This window comes from Triturus cristatus, chromosome 12, assembly GCF_964204655.1.
Source record: "Triturus cristatus chromosome 12, aTriCri1.1, whole genome shotgun sequence".
NCBI classification, from domain to species: domain Eukaryota; kingdom Metazoa; phylum Chordata; class Amphibia; order Caudata; family Salamandridae; genus Triturus; species Triturus cristatus.
The window spans coordinates 534,266,153-534,291,685 of record NC_140595.1 but is presented as its reverse complement, the minus strand read 5'-3'; the positions used below and the strand labels follow the sequence as shown (position 1 = coordinate 534,291,685).

The 25,533-nt window shown below is 43.1% G+C and overlaps 1 protein-coding gene across 1 annotated transcript; it reads left to right on the top strand.

The window, feature by feature from the left end:
• On the top strand, positions 1 to 23,063 carry LOC146776212 (NAD(P)H dehydrogenase [quinone] 1-like). The gene is made up of 6 exons (XM_085639984.1): positions 1 to 279; positions 10,347 to 10,526; positions 10,629 to 10,759; positions 12,479 to 12,592; positions 20,293 to 20,394; positions 22,651 to 23,063. The coding sequence occupies exons 1-6, from the start codon at positions 273 to 275 to the stop codon at positions 22,966 to 22,968; spliced, it is 852 nt and encodes a 283-aa protein (XP_085496110.1). The 5' UTR covers positions 1 to 272; the 3' UTR covers positions 22,969 to 23,063.
• Positions 23,064 to 25,533: the final 2,470 nt, after the last annotated feature.

The following is a 25,533-nucleotide window of genomic DNA, read 5'->3' as shown; positions in this document are numbered from 1 at the left end:
AGTCCAAGTTCACTACGCCCGAGTCCTGTGGAGAGTGGATTCGTGACGCTGCAGATTCCTTCTCAATACTTGTAACATTTCAGGGCACTTCCGGAAGCCGCGTCGCCATCCATATACAACCTCCTGGGGGCGCTTTCACTTGGGCAGAATTTACAGGCGGAGGTGGGTGGCCACCTTTCACATCGCCTTGGTATAAAAGCACGGCGGCCACAGAGAAACTGCGAGCCGGAAGCAGAAAGCTGAGCATCAGGTCCCAGACAGAAGAGGAGAGAATGGCCGGTGAGTACCCATCAGAGTCCAGGCAGAGGCAATAAAGTCATTTAAACGGGGGCCACATGTCCCTCAGAAAGTCACGCACCATTCTATTGTATTGGCATCTGCATTTATCTTACGCTTTCCACTCGAACACATTAAACCTGTCGAATTCTGCCCTGAAGTGCGTGTATTTTGATGTTTTTGTTCCTTCAAGAAACTCGGACATCGAAATAATTTGTTGCAAGGTGCAGAAACAGCCCCTGTTCTGTAACTGTTTTGTCATTGAAAGGAATGTTTGCTCTTACACCTTTGATACAGTTCACCTCGACTGTTACACAGTGATTAATGCATGCTTTCACACAAACCTGTATTTCCCAAGTTTATTCTGTTTTTCTTTCGTTTTTTAAAAATATCAATCTAACATTCACAGTGTATGTCGTTTTTGTATTCCCTTTTCTTATTGCTAGTCTTTCATTATATTATGTTTTGCTTTTCCTACATGAAAATCTCAATAAAACTGATTGAAATCAAAAAATTATAATATAATGTGACAATTAAACAATGTTTTTATAGACTTATTTATTTATATATTTATTTAATGTAGTTATTTTTGCTAACAGTTTTTCGCCTCCAGATCCTTCTCTGTGGTGGTTTTTTTAAACAAAGTTGTTCATTCTTTGATGGATGGTTACGGATTACAAAAGATTAGTTTTTCTTGCCTATGATAGTATTTAGGATATGGATAAGGTATGGTCTTTAGATCCTGTTGCTTACCTGAAAATGGGTTAAAACGTGTAAAATTGTTGATAACAAAACATAAAACTGGGCACAGTGCAGATAGGCTGGGGCTGGTGGACTCTGATAATCATGAGTGGCTTCTGGCCCATTGACACAGCCTGACAACCAATAGCCAGTCTGTTCTTTCAGTAACAGTCCCTGGCGCATCTGGATGACGTCATAGTGAGTGTGCACAGTGAGGCTAATCCTGCACAAACCTACCACAGCTAAATCAATACATAGAAGAATATGGTGTGGGAGGCCTGGTGCCGCTTGTGAATCCTCCAAAAAGAACGCTTCTAGACAGTGAAACAGAGCTTCATGAACTCGTATGTGCCAAAGATTTCTGGTTCCTTTTCAAATAAATACATGGTCCTCAGAAAGGCAAAAAAGCAGCCATTTTATAAAAATACATCGCCGCCTTCCATAGGTTTGTTGACCATACAACTCACTGGTGGCATTTAGTGACATGTTTTGGTATACTGTATCCTTTCAATAAAACTTGCCCACCATGGAACAGATACAAAGCTGCTCTTCTAATTATCCAAGAAAACTTTTCTAAGTTCCTCACGTAAAAAAGACTGCTTAGGTCTGCCGGTTTAAGAAAAGTATATCTATATTATACTTACTTATAAGGGCTTTCACTCTGTATTCTGTATCCACTGGTCTGTTAATGTGTCATTTACAGTTTTGTTCCACCCATCACAGAGAGAAGCATGGGGCACAGGGCCAGCAGTTTCATCTGAAGACTTTTTTGGGCCCTGGGCAAGAAATATTTTGGGGCCCACTCTTGGGAACTATTTTGAATTTTAGCACCCATTTTATGCTAATTGAAGCTAGCACAATACCAAAATATGTTAAACTTTCTCTAACTGATTCACACACAAAACAACTTTTCTATGTCTTACCCAAGGCCCCAAAAATCATTTTTGGAGATTTCACTGGCGAAGTGGAGACGTTGACATAGAGGAAGAGGCAAAGGTGATATATAGAGAGAAAGGTCACCTTCGTGGAGGGGTGGGGGCTTTAAAGCTGGGGTCCATGGGTAATGCTCACTATGCACAAGCCTTAAAACGTCTCTGAGGATCAGCCGATCACCATTGGCTTACCTCTCTGTGAGTGACAACATTCTGTCTCTTGCAAAGAGAGCTCTTATACACAAAAGTAGTCCCCTAGTACAGTTTTACAAACACCATTCACAACACTAGCAAAGCCAAAAGTCGTCAGCTAATCTTTTGGCCTTGCCAATGCTTGGTTTACCCTTGGTGGTGCGTGGTCCCTGAACCCCCTTGTTGGCTAATAGTGAACTAGCAAAAACAACAGGAGAGGAAGGGATCAACACGGCTAGTCCCCTCGGTTAAATATCAATAAACAACGAAGCCAGTGTACAATAAGGGGGCACTCAAATCAATGTGGTACATCAATCGAGCCACAAGTCTCAGATTCCCTGTGAACCGTTATGTTCATTGGAAATATGCTTGGCAACATCAGAACAATACCCAGTGGGTATGAAAAGCCCTCACTCACCAACCTGGTTGGTGACATGCTTCATCATTGGGCTTCCACTGGGACGACCGAATGTCATCCCAGTGTGCTGCGACGCCACTCTCCGGGCCCGGCAGCAAGAGGCTGTTTAGGCATAACGCGGGTTGAGAGCAGCAAGGGCGGTGTGCCATTTTGCTCCTACCCCCCTACCGGGACCCATGAGGCTTCCAACGGACAGGCCTCGTTAGTAAACTCGTTCCTCTCCCCATATTAACCTATCTGGCGGAGGTCACACTATTTAGTGTGCTTTTTTGTTGATTTTTTCACACATTAGCCCACGGTTGGGTGTACCTTAGAGCGTGCACACCACCGGGTCTACGCACATCCCCCTCTGGTCCTGACGAATGCCCGATTAACAATCTCTGAGGCAGAAACATGTTGACCGCCACGGAGTGAACCAGGTCTTTTATTTTTTGACCCTCACTCCTTTTTATTTCTTGCCTTTTAAGCAAAATTAATAAAGTTCTTTTTTGACTTAATTGGTTATTTTAAATTCACTTTCCCCACACAACCAACCCAGCTCCGCAGTAACCTGGCGTCGCAGCACACTGGGATGACATTCGGTCGTCCCAGTGGAAGCCCAATGATGAAGCATGTCACCAACCAGGTTGGTGAGTGAGGGCTTTTCATACCCACTGGGTATTGTTCTGATGTTGCCAAGCATATTTCCAATGAACATAACGGTTCACAGGGAATCTGAGACTTGTGGCTCGATTGATGTACCACATTGATTTGAGTGCCCCCTTATTGTACACTGGCTTCGTTGTTTATTAATAGTGAACTAGTTCAAAAACCAATGCAGGGCGTTAAGGAGCGATTAAAAAACACTTCCATATTCTTTGTTTATTAAAAGTGATGCCAATTTTAGTTGACAGATCCGTTTAAGAAACACAAAGTTGCAGATGAACTCTTTGAGATGCCAATTTTAAATCCGCCAGCATGTGCACAGCAATATAATTACCAAAACATGAAATTGCTGTTTTAAGAAAATTTAATTTCATGTAATTCAACACAATTTACAATTTCATATTTTGCTTCATGGTAGTGAAATGATTAAACATTTTGCGCGAAGCACACAAACAAGATAATTGGGGAATGTAACATGGTCCCCCTCAGTGCTTAATTTGAGCTGGTGGTTTCTGGTGCTCAGCACTGGCACGTAATGGCCAATACCGGTACTTAGGCAGTCTGCCACATGGTGGCACTGTTTGTCTAAGTTAAAGGTGAGCACACAGTAGTTATTTATTAATCAAATAAACATTTAATAGGACTAATATCTGCTGCCCAAACCATTCTGATAGCTTTGGGAGCCTGGAATGCTCTGAATTGTCACTCTTGTACAAGTGTGATGGTTAGTAGTTGTGTTGGTACTGACACTGGCAGGGGCAATGGGTGGTGCAAGCTGCAGTGACCTCCCCAGGAGGGCACGGCACATTTTATTTTTACAAATTAAGCACTATCCCCCCTAATATGTATCCTGAGCTGGTCTTTGCTCAATGAGATCCCTAGGCGAAACCAAATTTGGTGCCCCCTCCCACTTGTCCTCTCTAATTGTCTGCGTATATTGGAAAAGTTGAAGGAAGGAAATGGGGGTAATATTAAGGAGTGCCATGAAAAGAAAAACAAGTAAAAAACAGACAAGGGTGCCCTCAGCCTTCAGAAAAAGTGTTTAAACACACATTTCTTTGGATCTAAGTGGTAGAGAGACTTCTGCAGGGAGTTCCAGCACCCCTTTGGAGGTGCGCGTTCCTGGGTATTGGACCAGCTTGCATATGCTAAAGGCCAGCCTACATGTATCATTTTCTATATGACATCCAGAGTTGACTAAACGCTGTTCGCAGTGGTCGAAGTGAATAAAGAAAAATATTGTAAGTTTGATCTTGAGTACAATAGGGGCGGGGTCAGCGAGTGTGAGCTGAGACATGGCTAAAAAGAACAAAATATCCTGTAACCAGTGCTTAATGTGTAAAATAAATAAATAAATAACTACCAGGACCTTTGTCAGGAGGCCACTTCAGGATGCATCACCCATTGTCCCTGCCAGCACGGCCAATAACAATACCAAAACAGCTACTAACCATCACACTTCTACAAGTGTAACAGTTAGACCGCAAGTATTAGGCTTTTTAATGTATATTCAAGTAATAAAAACATGTTCTTGGGCTCATCTGTAAATTAGCCAATCTGCGCCACCATGTGGTTGACTGCCATGTGTGCCAGTGCTGACAAATGAGTTCTGGTGCTGAACACTGGAAGCCACCGGCTCTAATTAAGCACTGCCTACAACTATATTGTTGGCCTTTCACCTACAGGTAATAGCATATAAAATATAATGCACACACCTTAAATGAAAAATGAATGCAATTTAAATTTAACTGTGGGAAATGCATTTTTCTGGTAGGACAGCTCAGTTGTTTAATGACATTATTTTAGATTTCTGCGGGTGCAACTGGACAGTCACTGATTTGAATCCTGCTCAGTGCACTGGGGAAGTAGTGACTGGTATTCATAATGCTAAGAGGTCCAAGCCTGTGATAGATAGCACTATGAATAGGTAGGTTATTCGTTTAAAGAATGCAATAACCACAGTATTAAATAGGTTGCACATTGTATAAATATGTGGTTGTAAAATGTGCAAAAAGATTGTGTGTAAATGTTTACAGTGCTTCCAAAAGTTAGTTTTTAGAAATATGTTGACCGTACCTAGTGCAGACCTTTCCTTTATAGGTTTCTATTCCCTATTCTCTTGCCCACTTTGACCTGTTATTACTCTCAGCATTAGAATTTTATTTTTCCCTTGTTTACTTCAACAATTTGTCAATATATATGAATTGTTTGTTTAAAGAAAATCGTGCAGTTTTTCAATCATTTGTGGCTTCATTATATATAACTCAAGAACACCAGTATATCAATTACTGAGTGGGCTGAAGAAAAGACAATTATAAACCCCCTGTAAATAGGTTTTTCATAACCGCATAAGCACCATAGAGCAATGTTTCAATTTAAACCTAATTCTAGGTAAATACACATTGGAAAAGCAAACACCATTATACCTGGCCTTCATGGACATGCCCATGGCTTTTGACTGTGTTAACCGCTCTAAGCTGTGGCAACCCTTATTAGAAATGGCGTGTGGCTCCAAGAGCACCTGCCTCCCAAGCTTTGCAATGCGCTCCAATCAAGTGTTAAGCACAGGCACTTTTTCTTACCAGGGAGTTACTTTTAATGCAGCTGGCTCCTGGGTACCAAATATAACCCAGCGCAGGGTGAAGTTATCTAGGGCAGTAGGCACACTCTTCAGTCCCCCATTTCCACCGAGTGGCAGGGCACTTGCACCGCTGATGCAGATATACGCCTCTCTATGTGTTCCGCAGGCATCCTATGGGGTGGAAATTTGGGGCATTGCAGACTGTATGGTAGTACAGGCAGAGGAAAATCGTTTCTGTTGGAAGCTTCTGTCTGTTCCCTTATCCTACTCCCATTTTACTTGCCATAAGTAGCCGGGTTTAAGCTATATGAGTGACCGAATCCGAACACCTCCACCACTGTTATGGTTATCCATTTGGAAAACTGAAGACACCTCTCACAAGAGACATAATTACTGACTGCCTAGCTTGTGATAAAGGCCTCTCTATTCCATGGATAGCTTATGTAAAGAAATCTTTTGAAGAGATCTGTTTAACCCATGTTTTTTCTGATATATCATTGAGTGTCAACCTAGGGAGAAAACATGTGTACGAATTACTATTAACCCATGACAAGTGAAGAGGCTAAGTGTGGAAACATTAAAACCTCTATTGCAGCTTACTCGCATTTGGGCCCTGAAGATTCTCCCACTAATTATTTCACACCAGAGGGCGATGGGAAGGCTCCTCACTGTGGCGTTTTAGGGCAGATACAATTCAATACTTCCTCTGCTTCCCCTTAGGCTTCCAGAGTCAACTTGAAGCTGGATTGTGTCTATGTAATGACATCTCTGGACAATTGGTGTTACATTTTATCTTTTTTTGTGGTTTTTATAAAAGATTTCCTAAAATGTTGCTAACCTTTTTTATGAGGTCCAGGAACCTGAGGCAATGTTTTCAAGCCTAGCATTCTTACAACAGCTATCTGATGATGAGGCGTGGTTTATGTAAATTCTTTCTTGCATGCAGCAGTGCAATCTCGGTGCATAATGCACTTTGATTTAATGTGTTTTTATAGATTTTTTTAAATTTGTACATATAATCATATGTGTGTTATCTGAATATTTGTCTGCTGATTAAAAACTGGTTATGCAATGTTCGTTTTTATTGCATTTATGCACTTTTATGGCTGCTTTTGCAACCAAATAAAGTCTGATTTGACTTTGACTTTGAACTCAAGAACACCATATGTGGATAAAAACCAAAGTCTTCCTTGGCTGTCAGTGGCGTAGCAAGGTAAGGCGGTACCCGTTGGAGAACATTTCTTGTCACCCCCCGGCTTGACAAAATGGCAAAAATGTATTTAAAACACATATTTTTACCATTTTGTCACCCCGCTCAGTGATGACACCCGGGGCGGACTGCTCCCACTGCGCCCCCCTTCCCACGCTACTGATGGCTGTCCGCATCAGGGCCCAGATACATTATGCCAATGAGCCAGAAAGAGAGGAGCACCAGTACAGGTGTACATGAGGCCACGCCGGCACATAAAACAAACACCTCTGAAGGAGGGCGGGTTCTATTCGATGGCAACACTAAGCAGCCACCTAGGTAACCACCTGCAGCGGGGCACAAGGTGAGAGCCGTCAACTGTGAAAATGTGCCCCTTCTGTCAGGGTGGTGGATAATCTGACATACATCCTTGTAGAATCCCTTCTCTGACCTAGAAAGGCATGCCCTTCTCAGTGTGTGTTGGCATGCAGTTGAGGTGATATAGAGCTCTTCATTTTGTGATATTTTAATTGGTGAACACATTGAAGAAAGAGCACAAGATAGGTGATTTGTCTTCCTTGCAGATATCACCTTTGAGTTGAGCTATTTTAGGAGATTATTGTTAGTTCATACGTCCTTCAAAACATTTTTGAGTTCGGATTTCCAACATTTTTTGAAGCTCTTTACCAATGACAAACATACCATCTAAGATAATGGTTGCCTATTTTGACCAGTGATTTCATATAAAAGGTGATTTCATGCTTGTAAAAGGATTCATTTTCACTAAGATTTTCATGTGGGTTAATCAGCGTCTTTGGGCGGAGAAGGGATTTGTCCATGATGACAATTACAAACAAACAAAAAACCACGATGGCAAGTGCATTTGCAGTAATAAATATATACATGTGTATTACAGCACATGTGAGAAAGTAATTCACACATTTTTCTCTGAAGTACAATTGGAAGCTTGCATATGGTGGAAGTTTTCGGGTATATGCTGGAACCGCTTTCAATTTAAGTCTACAAGTAGATTTACTCCCTTTGTGAATTGAATCCCTTGCTTTTATGTATTAGATTACAGTACACCATTATTAAATTTTTCAGCTGAGCAAGCCCAATTATGAAAAGAGGCTTGCAGCCACTACTTTTACAGACTCAGCAACATAGCAGTGGCATAGCAAGGGAGGGTGGGGGGCATTCGGCACAAGTTTTGCGGTCGTCTGCCTCCTCCCCGCTCTTACCTGCAGCCGTCGTGGGGCAGCAAAAGCACGAATTGCCAGCACCCCCGCTCTTACTTGTGGCCCGGCTGCCAAACGCAGGGACCGCCACGGCCAGCCAAAGGACTAGTTACGCCACTGTGCCATAGAGACTGTGGAAGGTTAAAAACAACTGAGTCGAGATGGGCTTATGTACTGGTCCATGCAGGTGGTCTTCTAGAGATGGTAACTGGACACTGATCTATGTCAGTTGTCTTTTGGAGATGGTGATCGTACATTGGTTCATGTAGATGGTCTTCTAGATATGGTGATTGTGCATTGATCCATGCCAGCTGTCGTCTGGAGATGGCGACTGTACAGTGGTCCATGTAGATGGTCTTCTAGAGCATTCATGGACACAGATTCCCTTTGAAACAGTGGATAGTACAGCACAAGGGAGACTGTAAACTCTTGTGAATTAAGACTCAGAGTGAAACATTATGGCCATACCATATGGTGGAGGAGCGTCGCCCCCCCCCAAAAAAAATGGCAGGAAAGGTGGATAAAAACTATAATAAACACTTGTTTTATTTTTCCTTTGCTGCCGAGTCTTGGGGGCGGGACCTAGGGGTGACAGGCATTGAGGGAAGTGGTAGGTGCACTCCCTTCACTGCGCATGACAGTTTGGGCGGCCATCTGAGTTTGGTCAAACCATCATGTGCAGTGAAGGCTCTCTCTAACCCAGCAACGCTGCTGGGTTGGAGAGAGCAGGCACATACTCCCAGTCTTTCCTGGAGCGCAAACCGAGGGTACTCAGGACAATCCCGAAGCATCTCTCATGCGTGAGAGCAGCTTCAGGATTGGCTGCAGGGCATTCTGGGAGCCTGTGCTGCCTGGAGAAGAGGAACAGAAGAGCGCGACTCAGCCGGCTGCAGGTAAGTTTTTTTTAAATCACTTTTTTAATTCCCCCCACGACCCCTATGCCCCCCCTCCTCTGCCTGCCCTGCCGCTCATCCAACACACAGCCCGCTATTTCCAAGGGGGCCTGAGGACAGAACAGTTATCATGTTCCAAGGTAAATGCACTTTCTCACCTAGTCATTAGTTCCCCTACTTCTGTCAACACTCAACATCGGCACAGCTACATCGATTAAGCCGATGTGTTGAAATAAAACATTACCCTTACCCCAAAGCCTATATATGCCAAAAGGAGGAATTTCTACAGGAGACTTAAAAACACGATGGCATGTACCAAACACAACTAAATCATTCTAGGCACACTGATGAGTAGAGCCCTAAAGAGTTTTACATGTCAGTTTGCTGGTTTGTGTTTTACCACTGAAACTCAAGGGTATAAGGCTCATTGGAGAAACATGGATCTATGCAAAAGGTTTTGCCTTTTCTCTTGCTCACTATATATTGCATTCTGCTGCTGGTCGCTACTGTTTACATCTCCTCTGTTACCAGTGGCGTAGCTAGGGGGGGGCGGTGGGGGCGGTCCGCCCCCAGCGGCACTATTTTGAGGGCGGCGGCCTTTATAATTGTTTTGAACACTCGCTGACACTGCTGTCAGTCACTACAGGCAGTAGTGTCCATGTCCCCAAATAAAATATAAAGACCGCTGCCACGGTCCGCCAGTGCTGCGCGGCCCCCTTGTGAAGAGCAAGCAACGTACGTACCCCGTTTGTGATTCCAGACAGTCCCAGGGCCGTCAATCTTGTAGCGCGCGAAAGCGCTACCAATGACGGCCCTGGGTATAAAGTTTGGCCAGCCCTCGCGCTGAAATGTAACGCAGCACGACAGCAGTGACGCGGCATCACGCGCTTGCCTCTCGTGAGCGGCCGCGGCGCCTGTAAAGAACAAAGTGGAATCCGAAGGGTCGCGCCTTGCCTGGTTTTATCTTTGCATATTTATATAGCGCGAAATCGGCCAGAAGGTATTGAAGCGCTTTAGCACCGTATTTACATTACACATTCAGGCACGGGGAGATGAAGGGATTTGACCAGAATCACTGGATGTGGACGTGACCTCGAGGCTTGAACCCTGGTTTCCTGCACAAAAGTCGGCATTGCACAGCTCAGGTAGCGGGCAGCAGCAGCAGCTTTGTTTTTCGTTGGTAAGCTGGCCTACTGCCGCCACAGTCAGTAGCGCATTTGACTGTTACTGTCTTTTGGCAGGGAAGCGAGAACTCATCAAGCGAGCCCTCATCATCTTTGCCCACGAGGAGCGGACTTCATTCAACTATGCTATGAAGGAGGTGGCAGAGAATAAATTGAAGCAAAAAGGATGGGAGGTGACTGTGTCGGATCTGTACGCCATGAATTTTAATCCTGTGGCGTCACGTAAAGATATAAAAGGTACTTCAAGCCGGTACTGTCACACACAAGATTCTTGTAACTTTGTTTCCTCAAAGTTTCTCTCTGCTACTATAATGTCAATTACATTATTTTCTCTCTCAGGTAGTCCCAAGGACCCAACCCACTTCAAATATGCCATTGAGACGGGCCAGGCTTGGAAAGAGGGCTCTCTAAGTGATGATATTGTAGAAGAACAGAAAAAGTTAGAAGCCGCTGATCTTATTATATTCCAGGTAAAGGATGATCTTCAACCATAATCCCAACCAAGACAACGTGTCTTGCTGTGGGCTTTTTTGAGAAGAGCACGCAACTAAAGCAGGGAAATCCAACATTGGTCAACAAGAGCCAGATCATGCCAGAGTTTCATGCCATTCATATGGAAAACAAAATTGGAAACAATGAGATAATATCAGAATAAATTATGTATCCTATGATTTTCCAGAACATCTGACATGGATTTACTCCTCAATTATATATGTTCACCTGCAAATGAAAGATACTTTTCCTTGGAGTCTTTTTGTCCACTGTTGTTAATGCAAACACTGCAGGACAATTTGAAGTATGTATTAAATAATTTGACTGAATTATAGAGCCACTACAAAAGACCCACATTGAATTTAAACAACTGTCCGCAAATATGCAGATGAGACACTATACCAAAGTTGGAATACCAGACCAGAACCAGAATAGGCTACCCAGGGCTCGGGAGATAGGGTCTTGAAGATGGAAACACAACTTTGGGTGCTTCATTCTGCAGATACTGGCTGTGTCCTATGCGGTACTGCAGTGACACAAGGTAACCATTGTTAGCACTGTCAATCTCATGCTAGAGCTAAGTCAGGGCTGCTTGAATGTAGTGTTTGAAACTCGAGAAGTGGGAAAAAAGGTGTTTTTAAGGGTGAAAATGTACTTTTTACAACTGCATCTTCCTGGGCCCGTATTACGTAATTGAAGCACTGCCTCTGTTTGCACCATGGTGCACCTTTAAAGGGTGTGCTGTGTGCCTTATTACAAGTAAAGCGGAACCTCGAGGGCAGCTGCCAACTCGGGCTGCCCAGAGGCAGCACATTACTGAAATATGGAGTGGCTGTTTGAATCAGCCTCTCAGTCTTTTTCTGTGCCTGGGGCACAAAGTTCCTCCTGCTTGCAGGTGCAATGAGTGACTTCACCTGCCTGCAGGGGGATGTCACTCAGGGGTCACACTCAGAGGGTTCACTGACTGACTGTGTCCATAATAGGGTGCAGGTGCAGAGATAATGCATTTCCCTCATTAGCATGGGACCACACCCCCATGCTAATGAGGGATCACCCTGTGAAGGTAGCTTGTATTACAGAAGAGGGTGCATAAGCGTCTGCACCTTCTTCTGTAATACTATAATGCCCTGGGGAGGCAGAAAACTGATGTATGTTGTCCTAGGAGCTACGTGTATAGGGATTGTTGGTCTTTCATAGGTCTGACAATTGAATCTACGCTAGTTCCACTTCAGTTGTGTTCCATCTCGAGAACTGGCCCACCCCTAGAATATTTATGATTTTGTTGAAACAAATACTTCTGCCTCAAATTGCAGAAGCTGCAGAGAGTGTGGGCTGAACAGTCTCCTTTTGTGGACCTCAGTGATTCTTTACTGTGGCATTCCAACAACTCTACCCTGACGCTCGCCCATTAGCTTTAGGACACTCATTCAGCCATGCTTTGGGACTCATCGCTTCCCTTTTGGTGGGCATGGGCAACAGTGCAATAGGCTTTGTTGATGCCACGAGGTGGGTGGGCCTTACAGATATTTTGCTGTAGAGTTCACTATGATCTTTCTGCGTTGGTTAACTGTGTGGCTTCTCACTCTTTACTATGAGACTTGGTGAATCTGTCTGTGGGACTCACAGAAACCCTCATTGGCACTCACATCCCCCTGCTAACCCTTGATAGTGATTTAACTACATTTGTCTGATTGCAGTTCCCGCTGTACTGGTTCGGAATGCCCGCCATCATGAAGGGCTGGATCGAGCGAGTATTTACGCACGGCTTTGCTTATACATTACAAACCATGTACCAGAACGGACCCTTTAAGGTAAGGCCAGCTTAAGTCTTTAAAATTACATTTTTAAATTCTGAACACCCAGTAGTCACTGAGATTTGAGTTTCCAGTAAAAATTATTAATTTCATTTTTGGATCTGTCTCTAATGTCAGTAGTAATGCTCCCCATCACCTGTTTTTGTCTGGAAATGTATTGGGTTTTCATTCTTAATCAACAGAGCCTTGAATCTGATTCCACTCTCCCATTGTCCAGACTTATTTACTTCCAGCACAGAATCCCTAATCTCTCCCCCTCCCCTTCCCTCCCCGCCTCTCCCCTATACCCCCCTCCCCTCCCTTCACTTCCATCCCCTTACCTCTCCTTCTGCCACCCCTCTCCTTCCCTGCCCTCCCATTAACCTCCCCTTCCTTTCCCATCCTCTTCCCTTCCCCTCTCCTCTTGCCCCTTCCCCTGACCTGACCTCCCTTCATTTTCAGACTATTCTACTCTCATCTGTTGTTACATTACTAGTAGCTCCCAACTATACATTACAGGCTTATTCGTTCTCTCTGACTTGCACATTACACAGACCCCTCCGCTCTCCAACATCATTTAGATTTCTATACTCTAGCATCTGCCAGCTCTGTGTGGCTCAGGCTCTCTTACTGCCTCCTCTCTCATCTTCACACAGACCTTTCTGCTCTTCCGGGCTCACGGTTTACAAAGCCCTCTGCTCTCTCCCAAACGTAAAGAGCTCGGTTGCTCTCTCGAACCCCGACACTACCAATATCTTTTGTTTTTTCCTGTGCTCACATAATCTTTTTCCCCCCTCTTACACTTCCTCACCAGAAGCCTCTTCTCTCTCCCAAACTTAAATGATACAGACTCACCCATTGGCTGCCCTCAGAGACCTTCTGGATCCCTTGCTTATCATCACTTACCTTACAGTTCTAGTGTGCCATGCTTTTTGTTGAATTGCTTTATTATTGTTGCTCACCAAAGGCTAACCTGGGTGGTATACCCAGCCCACTTGCTTCGATGACCTGGATGAAACCCCTGGTGTATTTTTTGTCTCTGATTTAACAAAGCAGTTTTGCCAAAACTCCTGAGTACTACTGCCGATACTGATGCTTTCCACATTTGCCAGTACGTCTTCTAGCATTCAAATTTTGCACCCAAAATCTATTTATTCATCTTTGATGTCAATGTGTTAAATGCACTGGACTTGAGCGCCTGTGAGGACCCTTGTACTTCTCTGCGTCTCCAAAATTCTGAATCTCAGATTTTTGTGATACCACGGTTAATATAAAAGCCTTAGATGATGATCCTGTGTGCCACCCAGGGGTCGCCATTTTTCCTCTCGTAGGTGCACCTTCTGTCAGCTTATTAGTTTCCCCCTGCCTCTGTAAAATAATGTTGTATTTGAGGGAGAGCCTTTTGCTAATGACAGGGATCAGTGAAAGCAGAATTCATTCTTGCATAATGTGACTTCTTTAAAGCAGTTTCCACCGAAATCCTCTTTAGTTTTAACGCCACCATGGTCCATCAAGCACTTGGAAAAGTTGGAAACCTCGAAAAAAGGATTTAATTTAAATCAGAACGCTTAGCATTGAGGGCATTGCATGGTGTCGGTGCTCAATATTTGAAGAAGCATCTGATCTGGTATGTGCCCTCCAGACACCTAAGATCGTCACATAGCAAATGTTTACAGACCCCAGATTCAAGAAGGTTCATTGGGGTGGAAGAAGTTTTATCTTGGGGACAGTTAAAGCATGGATCTCGCTTTCGGCTGACATAAAGAACAGTCTAACGCTGTCATCTTTTAGAAAATCACTAAAAGCTTGGCTCTTCGCCAACTAAAATTTGTTATTACAGTTCTCATCGGATAACTTCTGGGTCTTCTGGGCACCAGCGCCTAAACGCCCTTGGGCATTAGTGCACTATACAAATGTTTAAATCAAATTGAATCCAATCAAAAAAATCAATTTGAGGGCATGGGGTTTAGGGAGAGCAAGAACAGTGAGGTCTTCCTCTTTACAATATGTTGGGAATAATGTAAGTTGCATCAGAAACACATCATTAATGTATTCTTTCATGGTCTTAGTGCAGCTGCCCAGCTTCGCAATGTGGCACTGGGTCAGGCTTGGAAATGCCTGGTGGGGCTTAGGGAACACTTCTAAAACACTGATGTGTAGGTGGCTGCTTTTAGGGATGGAGGATTCATCAGCTCTCCAGCCATCACTTAAATTTCTGGTAGAAATGTATATTATTTGCCCTCAGATCCTCCTGGCGATGGTCAGACTCACTCACTGCTTTTAGTTCCCAGTCCTTTCCTGAAAGGATTGCTATGTCCATTGCTGCAAAGATACACAGGTGCTGGCTTGAACCTCGTCCACATCAGCAGCAGTCAAAATGCATTAGTACCTGGGCGTTCGCTCAAAATGTAGCCCATGACTAGGCCTGGCTGCCTTGTGGGGAAGGAGAGCCACAGGACAGGACTCGGATCCCTTTCCCGCTAGAGCCACTAGCCTTGCGGATGAAATTTAGGTGACAACCTGGAGCATTCGTCCCTTTCTTCAGTGTTGATGTTACCATATGTAAATGCCTTGTGCGGTGAGCCTCACAACTGACATTACACCAGTACCCCTATCTGCATTTTGGCAGCCCTGGCACTGTATTGACTTCCCTGCCCCTTGATTGGCGGTTCACACAAGTGCAGAAAGGGATCACTTTTGGGGATATTTGATGCATCGAAGCGTTCATGAATTGGTATTTGGTCAACAACACCTGCAGTCATCTTTCATTGATAACACTCTTTCAGGCTGCAGTGGGCTCTTCACATAATTCCCACTTATTGCCTGCATTTGCCGTCCAGTGTGCCATAACTATGATAGGTCCAGTCCACTCTGTCTCTGAAGTGGTGATGGACCATTCTCGGACATGGGAACACCAAGTAATGTGTGAGAATGGGCCTAATACCCACCTCCTGCTCTAGGGCATCCCTGCCCCAGATCCTGGTTGTGTACCTTCCAGGAAGGGCCTCCCATGGTAGCACCCTGAAGTCCTAAGTAGGGGTGGGCGGAATTTGCGAAATTCACTTCGCAAACTATCGCGAAAATGTTAAAAATCTCCGCAAACACGCGGAAATATCGCGAATACGTAGAATTTTTTTCCCGCCCATTCGCGGTATTTTCTGCGCGATCGTGGCTCGCCAACTTACCCATGCGATTGCTCACGGGCGCGGCCATCTTGTTTTCACTTGTCTCGCGGTGCATGATCGCGAGAAGAAAGACGTGATCGCGCGACGAATGATGTGATCGCGCGACAAATGACGTTAATGCGTGCGCGAACTGTCGCGAGACAGCGCAAATGGCTACCAACAATCCAACATCTCGTGGAGAACGCGACCGGATCGGGAAAACTTGTCGGTGAACGCGGGGATTCAGGTAAGGCGATTGCGCACACGCGAGAATGTATTTTTTTACAGCGTGAGCAAGAAAAATATTCCGGTAAGATGCGGATTGCGGAAATTTTGACATTTTCGTGCTCTCCGCGGAACGCAAAAATGTCAAATTATCGCAATTTCCGCAAGCGGAATGGAATTTTTGCCCAGGCCGAGTCCTAAGCATTGAATTCCGCCGGAGACTTCCCTTTTCGCAAGCAGCCAATCACAGACTCTCTTTCAACTTTCAGAACATGCCGCCTCTTCAACCACACCCACCTATCTTCCAGGCCAATCACACACTATCAGTTAGGCCCTGCCCACACAGACCAGCAAGCCTACCTCCTGTTACTAGTGAAAACCTAGAGTTACTCTGTTTGCACCTAAGGGGAAGCACTGCCATACAAAGCAACCAATGGGAGCCCGCACATAGGTCGTTTGCCCTCTAAAAATGCCATTCACTACCATGTTCTAGACTATGTAGTTGCCTGAACAGTTCATCTGTAGCACAGGGGCCCTATAATTTGTCTTTGTGAGATGGTTTTGTTTTCGTGTTCCTTTGGTCCGCATGTGCAGCTTACAGAAACCAATTAACAGTCAGGGCTTTAAGTGGGCCAGGTCCTGCCGGTGCTCAGCATCGACAGTTCTAAAAAGAAGGTGCTGCGACGGGTCCCTATTGGGCTCTCCCTTTTTGCCTTCACCCTCGGTGAAAAAATAAATCTTAACTCTACAGCAGTATCACCCTTCACTGCCTTTGATGTAACTTCAAAGAGACTCGTTACAGCTCTTACACAGTCACGTCATTTCAGAACTGAAGCATTTTTAATATTCTATATAACGAAACGATAGTTGTTGCTTATTTATCTTATGCACTAACCACCACTGACAAAGCCAATAGTCCTTGCTTGTTGCAGGTGTAATATTACTTGTATCATATAGCTGGATGCAATGACAGAATCAGCAAAATACCAGTCGGATGTCACACTATGATAAGCACAAATTTTCAGTTTACATATTTTTAATCTAAGCCCTCGATTGCATTGACCACGCCCCTTTGAAAGACCCCCCAGTTTTTTCATCCCATTTAAAGCCCTGCTAACAGTTACCAAAAATTGGCAATGTCAGTTGGCAGATAGGCCAAGGATCGAATGGGCAAGATTACTAGATTCTTTTCTGTTAGTAATTAATTTTGAAATCCACTTAGATCTCTGTATCTCACAGGACATTTCAGGTTTCAGGTTTTTATTATGCTTCCTTTTTACCTCTGGTTGTTCCACAGTTTTGAATTGATACACCCTGTAATCTGCAAATTCCAGTTGAAGTCCACCAATGATGACTCTATTACAAGACACCAGGGTTCAAGTCCTAAAAAAAGAAGTGGGAGGACTCACCATGTTAGGCAGAATGGGTGTGACATCGCTGCACGTGACATCACAGGAAGTGACATCACAGAAAGTTACATCATGGTGCATGACATCGCATGCTGCATCACAGCCTATGACCCCACAGGAAATGACATTAGATCTTAAGACCTCACAAATGTCTAGCAGGTCTAGCATGAGTACATTTGAGTGCATTACAATATTTAGCAAATTAGATTTTGCATTGGGGTTGTGTCAAAAAAATGACACAACCCAGATGCAAAATCTGGGCATCAACTTATACATTTATTTTTTTAAACCCTGCCACAAAGAAATTGGCAACAAATTGAAATGTGGCAGTAAATCTGATCTGCTTAATTGGTTGCAATGTCTGTATTTTAAAATATCTTATGGGGTTACGGCACCTGCTACAAAGATCTTTGTGTGCCAGCTAAATCTCAGGGAATTATAATGGTTAGATAACTGTGGAGGATAACGTATTTGATGGAGAGATCCGTGTTTTGTCTAGTCCTAGGTTTGAATCATAGTAGCGTTTAAGGTTAATATGTCTCCTGCAAAGCACATCATGTAAAACGCAGATAACAGATTTTTATTTTATGTAAATGGGTAAGTGGGTTACTGCTTTTAAGACAGAGATCCTTTTGTAACAAGCAGTTCATAAATTGTAATCCTAATATAGTGTAGTGAGTTATGAAGGACATATGTCTCCCATACCTTGTAACCCTCATTGACTTATTTAACACATTCTTTATATTGATGTACACACATGATTTATTGTCAATGTATAATCTGTAGGTGTGATGTAAAGTGCTCTGATACCCTGCATTGTGATGAGTAGGGGCACTACTCATCCCAATGCAGGGTGTCAGTGCGCCTTACATCACGCATACACAAATAACAATTTAAATAAACATATTTTGTTGTATTTCTTTTATAGCGCTTTAGCACTACTGTAGTGCTAAAGAGCTATAACAGAAATAAAACAAAATAATGGTACTTAAATTGTTATTTGTGTAAATACTGGGGCGACCAACACATCTGACATTCTTATAGTGCATGCGGATATATCTCTTATTTACAAAGACTGAACAAAGTTAAAAGAATTTCTCTCTTAAGTACCTATGAAGTGATCAGCTGTGAGACTTTGTTTCCCCTCCAGTGCATCTAGGTGTGAGGCTCTCGATAGACCTAGCCAGGATACTTCAACAATAAGAGGCCAATGGCCCCTTAACTTTGGCCTTTGATACGGGCCCAGCTTGCATCTGATAGGCCCCTTCCCCGCCTGCACGTTGCTGCTCGGAACAAAAGCAGAGGACGTGCAGGCGCTGCTGAAAGTGTCCTGTGTCAGAAAATTTCATTGGGATGAATTCAGCATGTTTCTGTAAATCCAAGAGAAGCAAAAAGGGAACATGGCACTCTGCTGAAAGCGGCCAGCTTTGCAGCAGGGTAGACGGCGTCCTCTCTCTGACAATAGTGGGTAGACCGCTTTTTCCCTTGTCTGCCCTCGGCTCGAGCCCTGCAAGACACTATTGACAAACATGAGTATTACTGACATTTGCACTTATTGCCTTAAGATCTAATCGTAAGGCGATGTTATATCTTAACACCTCCTTGCATGTTTTACATTTTGGACTGTATTGTGTCCGAGAGTTTTATATAAGGAAACAACTGCAGTACAGGGACGAAGGACACTGTGACAAGTTGCATATAGGAGCTTAGTGCATCCATATTGAGAGGAAATTTGCTTAACCGCATAAAATGCCGCAGTATCCTGCGGCGAAAGAGATCCTGTTTTTAATCAAGAAAGTGCATTTCATGCCCACGATACCCAGCCGGTCTGCCAAAGTAATGCCAAGATTTGCTCCACAGAACTTGGCAAACTAAGTGGGGATATTTAAGAGGTGAGCAGAAGCAAACTTTATAGAGCAAGATCTCCTTTAGAGATGCACGAAATAACTAAAACACAGAGCATGTAGGAGCTCGGTGCCTAGCCTTGATGGAGATAGGTTTAATCGGATAATCCATAGTATAGGTTTTGTATGCTATGGATTATCCGATTATACCTGATTTAATTTACATTGCCTAAATATTTTGCATTGCTTAAAAAATGATTTATATAATGCATTATGCATATTTTTAGATGTAATACTTTATTTACATCACAGTGTCTAATAGAGGTTTGCCTTGAGAGAGGAGACAGTTAGCTGTTTAATGTCCTTGCTCTGACATGACTAAACGCCACTGAGACCGGAGAGCCATATATATATTCCCAAATCTGCTCTGGGATAGGCTCAGCCTTCACCATGGCCAGAAAAAGATACCTGTTCAGGTGAATTCAGTCTGTTCATGAGATGATATCTCAATGTGGGGAGGAGCGATCCTCACGCCTACTTAGCTTCTAAGAAATGTGTAACATGGGGGTTGTTGATACATCAGTATGTTAGTAAAACATGAGAGTGTGGAGATAGGATGGTTGAAAAAAGCCAGCAGAATTGTAGAATTGTGAAATTGCCAGGAAGGCTCATTGTGGTGATCAGATCTGAAGTGTTGAAGTGAAATGCTGTGGCTCGATGGTAGTGAAATAATGTCTTCTACGAGGAATCTAAATTTACCTCCACTTATGTTCAATAGTAAATTTGTTTATTTTGCGAGTATGTTGAAGTACATATATTTAACATGTTAGCATATACATACAACTAATATGAATTGCAGCCACACAACAGCTACTTGATGACTAAAATGATGCCTTATTTGCAAAGAGCACTAAGGCTGAAAGTCTGTACTAAATATTAGCTAAAGCAAACAATATCCTTGTCGATTGGAGCTCAATGTCTTTTATTCACCACCACGTGGGATCCTATGGGGTTTATCTGGAACAGAAATTTGTACATTTTATTTCTCACCAGAAATTCCATTGTTTTTCCTACAGAAAAAGAAGGCTTTATTGTCTTTGACCACTGGAGGGGGAGATTCATCCTACGGTCCATCAGGTATCCATGGAGATATAAACCTGATTCTGTGGATGATACAGGTAAGATCTGAATACATGTACCAAAGCAGCTCTGTACGCCTATATATAAAACAGATATGGTCTTAAACAAATTAAGAGGGCAAGGTAAACTTTTGAAACAAGTTGTCAACGTTCTTACATATATGTAAGTATAGATTTATTATTCTTGAATCCGCATCTGTGTACCTTGATGACACATATATCTTCAAGGTACATAGATGTGGACTTGAGAATAGTATCTACGCTTACCTACATACATTTAATTTGATCACATTCGGCTAGGTGATGTTCTGGAGTTGACATTTTGTCATTCGATACTGATGAATCAGACAAAATCCAGAATTGCTTACTTAAAAGCCGTGCAACATGCTACTGCCAGACAAATCTTGGGCACTTGCTGGTATGTTTACAACTCCTGTGTCCTGAGCTTTCCTTAACTCTCTTCCCATTGTAGCTCTTAATGTCTTCTACAGGGTCAATCTAATGTACCAAACCATCCGCCGCAACATCCTGCTGTGCCTTTCTAGTAAGAGCACCCTTCCGAGTGACTCTTTTGAAACTCGCAGCAAACATACCTTACATTAGAAAACACAGAATTTTGAGAAATAAAAAAACCTCTATCTGTCTTTCTTGGTTTCCACACCAAAGAAATACAACTCTTTCTCGTCAACTTTAGCTCACGCCTTGCCTGAGCTTGCAAGAGTGGTCCTGCGTCTTAGATATCTTCCTATGCCTTCTTAACATGACCTCTGAATAGTTGGAAGTTCTCCACAGGTCTCCGATGTCCTTCCTTGAGTTCATGCCGGTAACTTCCATAATTTCATCGACTTCGCAACTACTCCCCTTTTACTGTATTTCACATTTGTACAATTTGTCTTCCAAAATACTGTCCTGTGTCTATTCTTTGTGTTGTCCAGAAACACTTTTTCTGAACTATCTATTCAACTTTTGATATATCCATCCTACCCCTCTCAGAAATGTAAAGTCTTGTCTCATATTCTTCCTTCCTTCCTGCAGCGTTCCTGTACAGCTAAAAAGTCTTATTTCTTTTCTCGTGGTTTTGTCATATTCTTCTCTATATACATTTATGCTTGGTATGTATATTTCTTCTAGCACAGGATAACACTGGATATCAGAATGGTTCGATCTGAGATTAAACTTGGCAAACATTTTTCGAGAGATGTTTTCTGTACCTTTGCTTCATTATAGCACAATTGCATTTGTATTACTTTTTTATATGTATCTTATCAACTGGGGGATGCTGTTTAAACAAAGCCATTAGAAGTAGGGTACCTGACTGTAAACATAATAAAGGTATATGGGATGTTCTCTTAGAATCATGGAAGCATACAGGATGTTTCAACCTTTGGATCTCGACATTTCTCTAAGTATATCACTTTGATTCAAGACCAGCTCTAGAATACGGCAACTTCCGGTATCAGCCTTTTGCACCAGGAGCACAGGGGCACTAATTTGCCTCATAGGGTGAGGGTTGGGAAAAGGTAAATTTGAATACTTGCATAGTTATATGTTATTTTTAGTGGGAAAAGTCCCAGTGCCCGTATCATACATAGGGCGCACTTTCCCTGTTTGCACCAATGGGCACCTTTTAAAAGATGTGCTCGGCACAGACTGGAATGGTGCCCCTCATTACCTTAAATGCACTGCCCCCAGGGCAGCAGCGTCCAGAAGCCTGCCCTGAGACAGCACATTCAGTGAGATACGGAGCAGCTGCTTCTAAGTGGCTCTGTGTTTCACAGTGCTGGTGACACATTTTTTGGCGCATTGAAAGTGATCCTTCTAAGGGAAGGTTTGCCTCTGCGCCCCATCCATATTATAGTGCTGGTGCAGAGGCAAAGTGATTATCTCATTTGCATGTGGCCCGCCCTCATGCAAATGAGAGGATGCCCTCTGAAGATAGCACTGGTGCTACATGTGCCCCAGAGCTATCAGTATTACAGAAGGGTCTGCAAAAGCATCTCCGGCCCCTTCTGTAGTCCTCAATGGAGCAACAAGCGGGTGCACACACCTGTTGCACCACGGCTATGTGTAATACGGCCCCTGATAGACAAAGTCATGGCAATCAATACATTCCAAACACCTCGGTACCAGATTTTATCAGCTTGCATTTTTTGAGACATGACACATCAGGCCAATTATTAGGAGGGGCCTTAGTTGTAATCAGGCCTGTAGAATGTTTCAAAGCTCCACCTGCAAGGGTTGGGCACATTTCTCATACACACTTTAATATGTTTGCATCTCTTATGTGATCTCCAGAATGGAATACTGAACTTCTGTTGTTTCCAAGTCCTGGAGCCCCAGCTCTCCTACGCGGTCTCACACATGCCTATTGCGGGACGCACGCAGCTCCTAGAGGCCTGGAAGACACGGCTGGAGAACATCTGGGAAGAGAACACCATCAGCTTTGTGCCCGGAAGTGACTTTGACATTTCCGTTCCTAGTGGGAGCTTCGCGCTAAAGAAGGACGTGGAGGAAGCTAACGCCCACCGGAAATATGGCCTGACAGTAGGGCAGCACCTGGGGAAACCTATCCCCCCTGATGATCAAGCTAAAGCTGCTAGTAGTAAGAACTGAATCAAACTATTGTACACTACAAACGTCTCCTTGATTTGTACTTTTACATTCGTGTCGAAGAGATCTATTTTAAAATAAAGTATCTACAATAAAAAGTTGTGTTTATTTACAATGCTTCAACATCCCCAATTCATGTCTCATAAATATGCATAGAAAAAAATGATGCAAAGAGACTCACTGAGCTACTGTGGTACCTCCCCACTTCAGCCTTAGTATTTACAAAATGGAGCTCGAGACAGTACTTGCTGTTCTTTCTCAGCATGAAGATTTTCTTTAACTTATTTTTTCTGTTAGTTTTACTGTCTATACGAAAGATCTAATGATGAACACAAATGCACCTGTTGAGGGAACTCAGTGCAGTCATTTCCACAGACATACCAAAATCCTGCATTTGAATTCTCAAAACTCTTAATAAAGAAGCAGGTACCAATGTTTGTCAGGATCTCTCATGGGGTGTTTAATTTTTCTATTCTTTTGTCTAAAACAGGGGCATCTCTCCTCTGTCTTCCTCACATAGAAGCATAGAAAATGAGCAGATGGACACAGAGATGTTTCGCAAAAATATTATTTTATTATTAAGGTAATTACCTTCAAGATATAGTGGTAAGCAGTTTAGTGGTTGCAATATTTTTTGTAGGTGGATATTATCCACCTCGTTATAGGTCATACAAGGCTAAAAATGATAGTGAGAAGAGATTTCCTGCCTTTCTTGTCTGGATGGAGGAACTTGCTGAAAATGGGACTACTGATTTTTGACACAGCAATCTTGAAATGTCACACTGTCAATAAAATATGTTACAATGTAATGGTACTCAGTTAAATAGCATCAGACGGATTGGAGGATGAGTTGGACTTACTAGTAGGAACTCAAACTTACAAATGGCCGTCGTTTTTGAGTTTTCTTGTTAGCATGCTGGTGAGGTGGACAAACCTAGAAATGATAGTCTGGTGTCTCAGCTGTGCATTTATTTCTCAAAATGCGTAAGGTTAACATAGTGGCTGAGGTCTTTGCATCTACCAATGAATGTTTTTTTTAATTACCTACCATGGATTCATCAAAATGTTTGGCATTGGACAACTCTTGTCTGCAATCTAAAAAAGAAGCAAGCATTGTAAAAAAAAACTTGGAAACACATTACTTACGGAATACCTCTTAGCAGATATGATTTGTTTGAATGGTGAATCTAAAAACTCCTATTATCAGATTCAGTCTTGAAGGGCACTGCTGTTCAGAACTCAACTCCCACACACAGGTGGGGTGATCTGAAAAACGCAAGGGTTAACTAGAACATGTTTTCCACTAGTAGGTGTGCCAACTGAGAATGGAGATATATGTGTTTGTGTACCTCTGTTTGTCATTAGGATTGTGCATATCCCTGTGGGTGTGTGGGCCTGGGAGGTCTGTGTTTTTTTGGAGGTGTTGTTGTGGCACTGTCTGTCTCTGCTCTGAGTTTAGGGCCATTACTCTTGTGTTGTTTGAGACCAGTGGTGTGCAAGGACCTGCATACTGCTCTTTTTATTTCTAACTTCCATAAGTTTAAGATTGTGGATCATCAGTTGACCTAAGGAACAAGAGGGGGTTCATAGGAACAGTAGAGTAATGGGACACTATGCAAGGTGTGCCAAAATTAGAACTCCTCAACCTCCCAGTCACCATACGTTAAAACTCAAACTACAAGTAAAGTATTTAACACGGGGCAGCAAATCCTACTTAGGATGAAACTCCTGTTTGCCTCCACAATTTGTAGCAGGCGAAACCAGACACAAGTCACAGGACCAAAAAGTGCACATTCACTATTTGCATGACTTTGAAGGAGGTACATAATGTACCGTTAACACTATATCTCCTCGACCGTCTTCCTTGTCCTAGCCCTGATGAAGTGAGGTCTGCCTCATCCATGAGACAGAATTGCCTTAAAATTGCATAAAATTAAAAATAAGTTGTCTCCTTTTAACCACACCTTTGTGTGGTTCCTCACCTCCATCTTCCTTTATAAAAGGTCACTGAGTTCTTCACTCATTCCTGATACATATCAAAGCCCCCCTTGTAGATCGGTTTGGGTTCAGGGAGGGAAGGAATCCATGGCTGTGACGTGGAAGACCTGGACTCAGAGTAATGAAGATTACCTGTGAGTAACTAGGACATTACCTCGTCATTTGTCTTCCTTGACCCAGCTTTAACAAACTGAGGATATTCCCAAGCAGAGCAACATGCAGGGAGATGCTATCTGTAGTGCTAATGTGTTCTCTAGAGTGTTGAAGGCGCTTTGTCCTGGTCACCTTTATAGGCTGCACCTTTCTGACTTTTGAACTTCTCTTCTGGCTCACGCCGAGGAGTGCCAGCCTCTTCGCCCACTCCCTGGTGGTGGACCTGTAAATACCTGGCGTTGACTTTATGACGATGGCAAAAGAAAGGGAAACCAAAAACAAACACATACCATGTATATTCAAGAAAAATAAATCTGAGATCGATAATCCAAACTGTAAAAAGACCTATAACTCAATTTCTACGCACTTTGCTGTTGGGAACTCAGCATATAGAAAACAAAAAACAAAGAGACTTCT

Excerpts from the sequence above, each read along its gene's own strand:
- LOC146776212 (XM_085639984.1), top strand. Across the intron at positions 10,527-10,628 it reads GTCACGTAAAGATATAAAAG|GTAGTCCCAAGGACCCAACC; the intron begins GTACTTCAAGCC and ends TTTCTCTCTCAG. Across the intron at positions 20,395-22,650 it reads TGATTCTGTGGATGATACAG|AATGGAATACTGAACTTCTG; the intron begins GTAAGATCTGAA and ends TGTGATCTCCAG.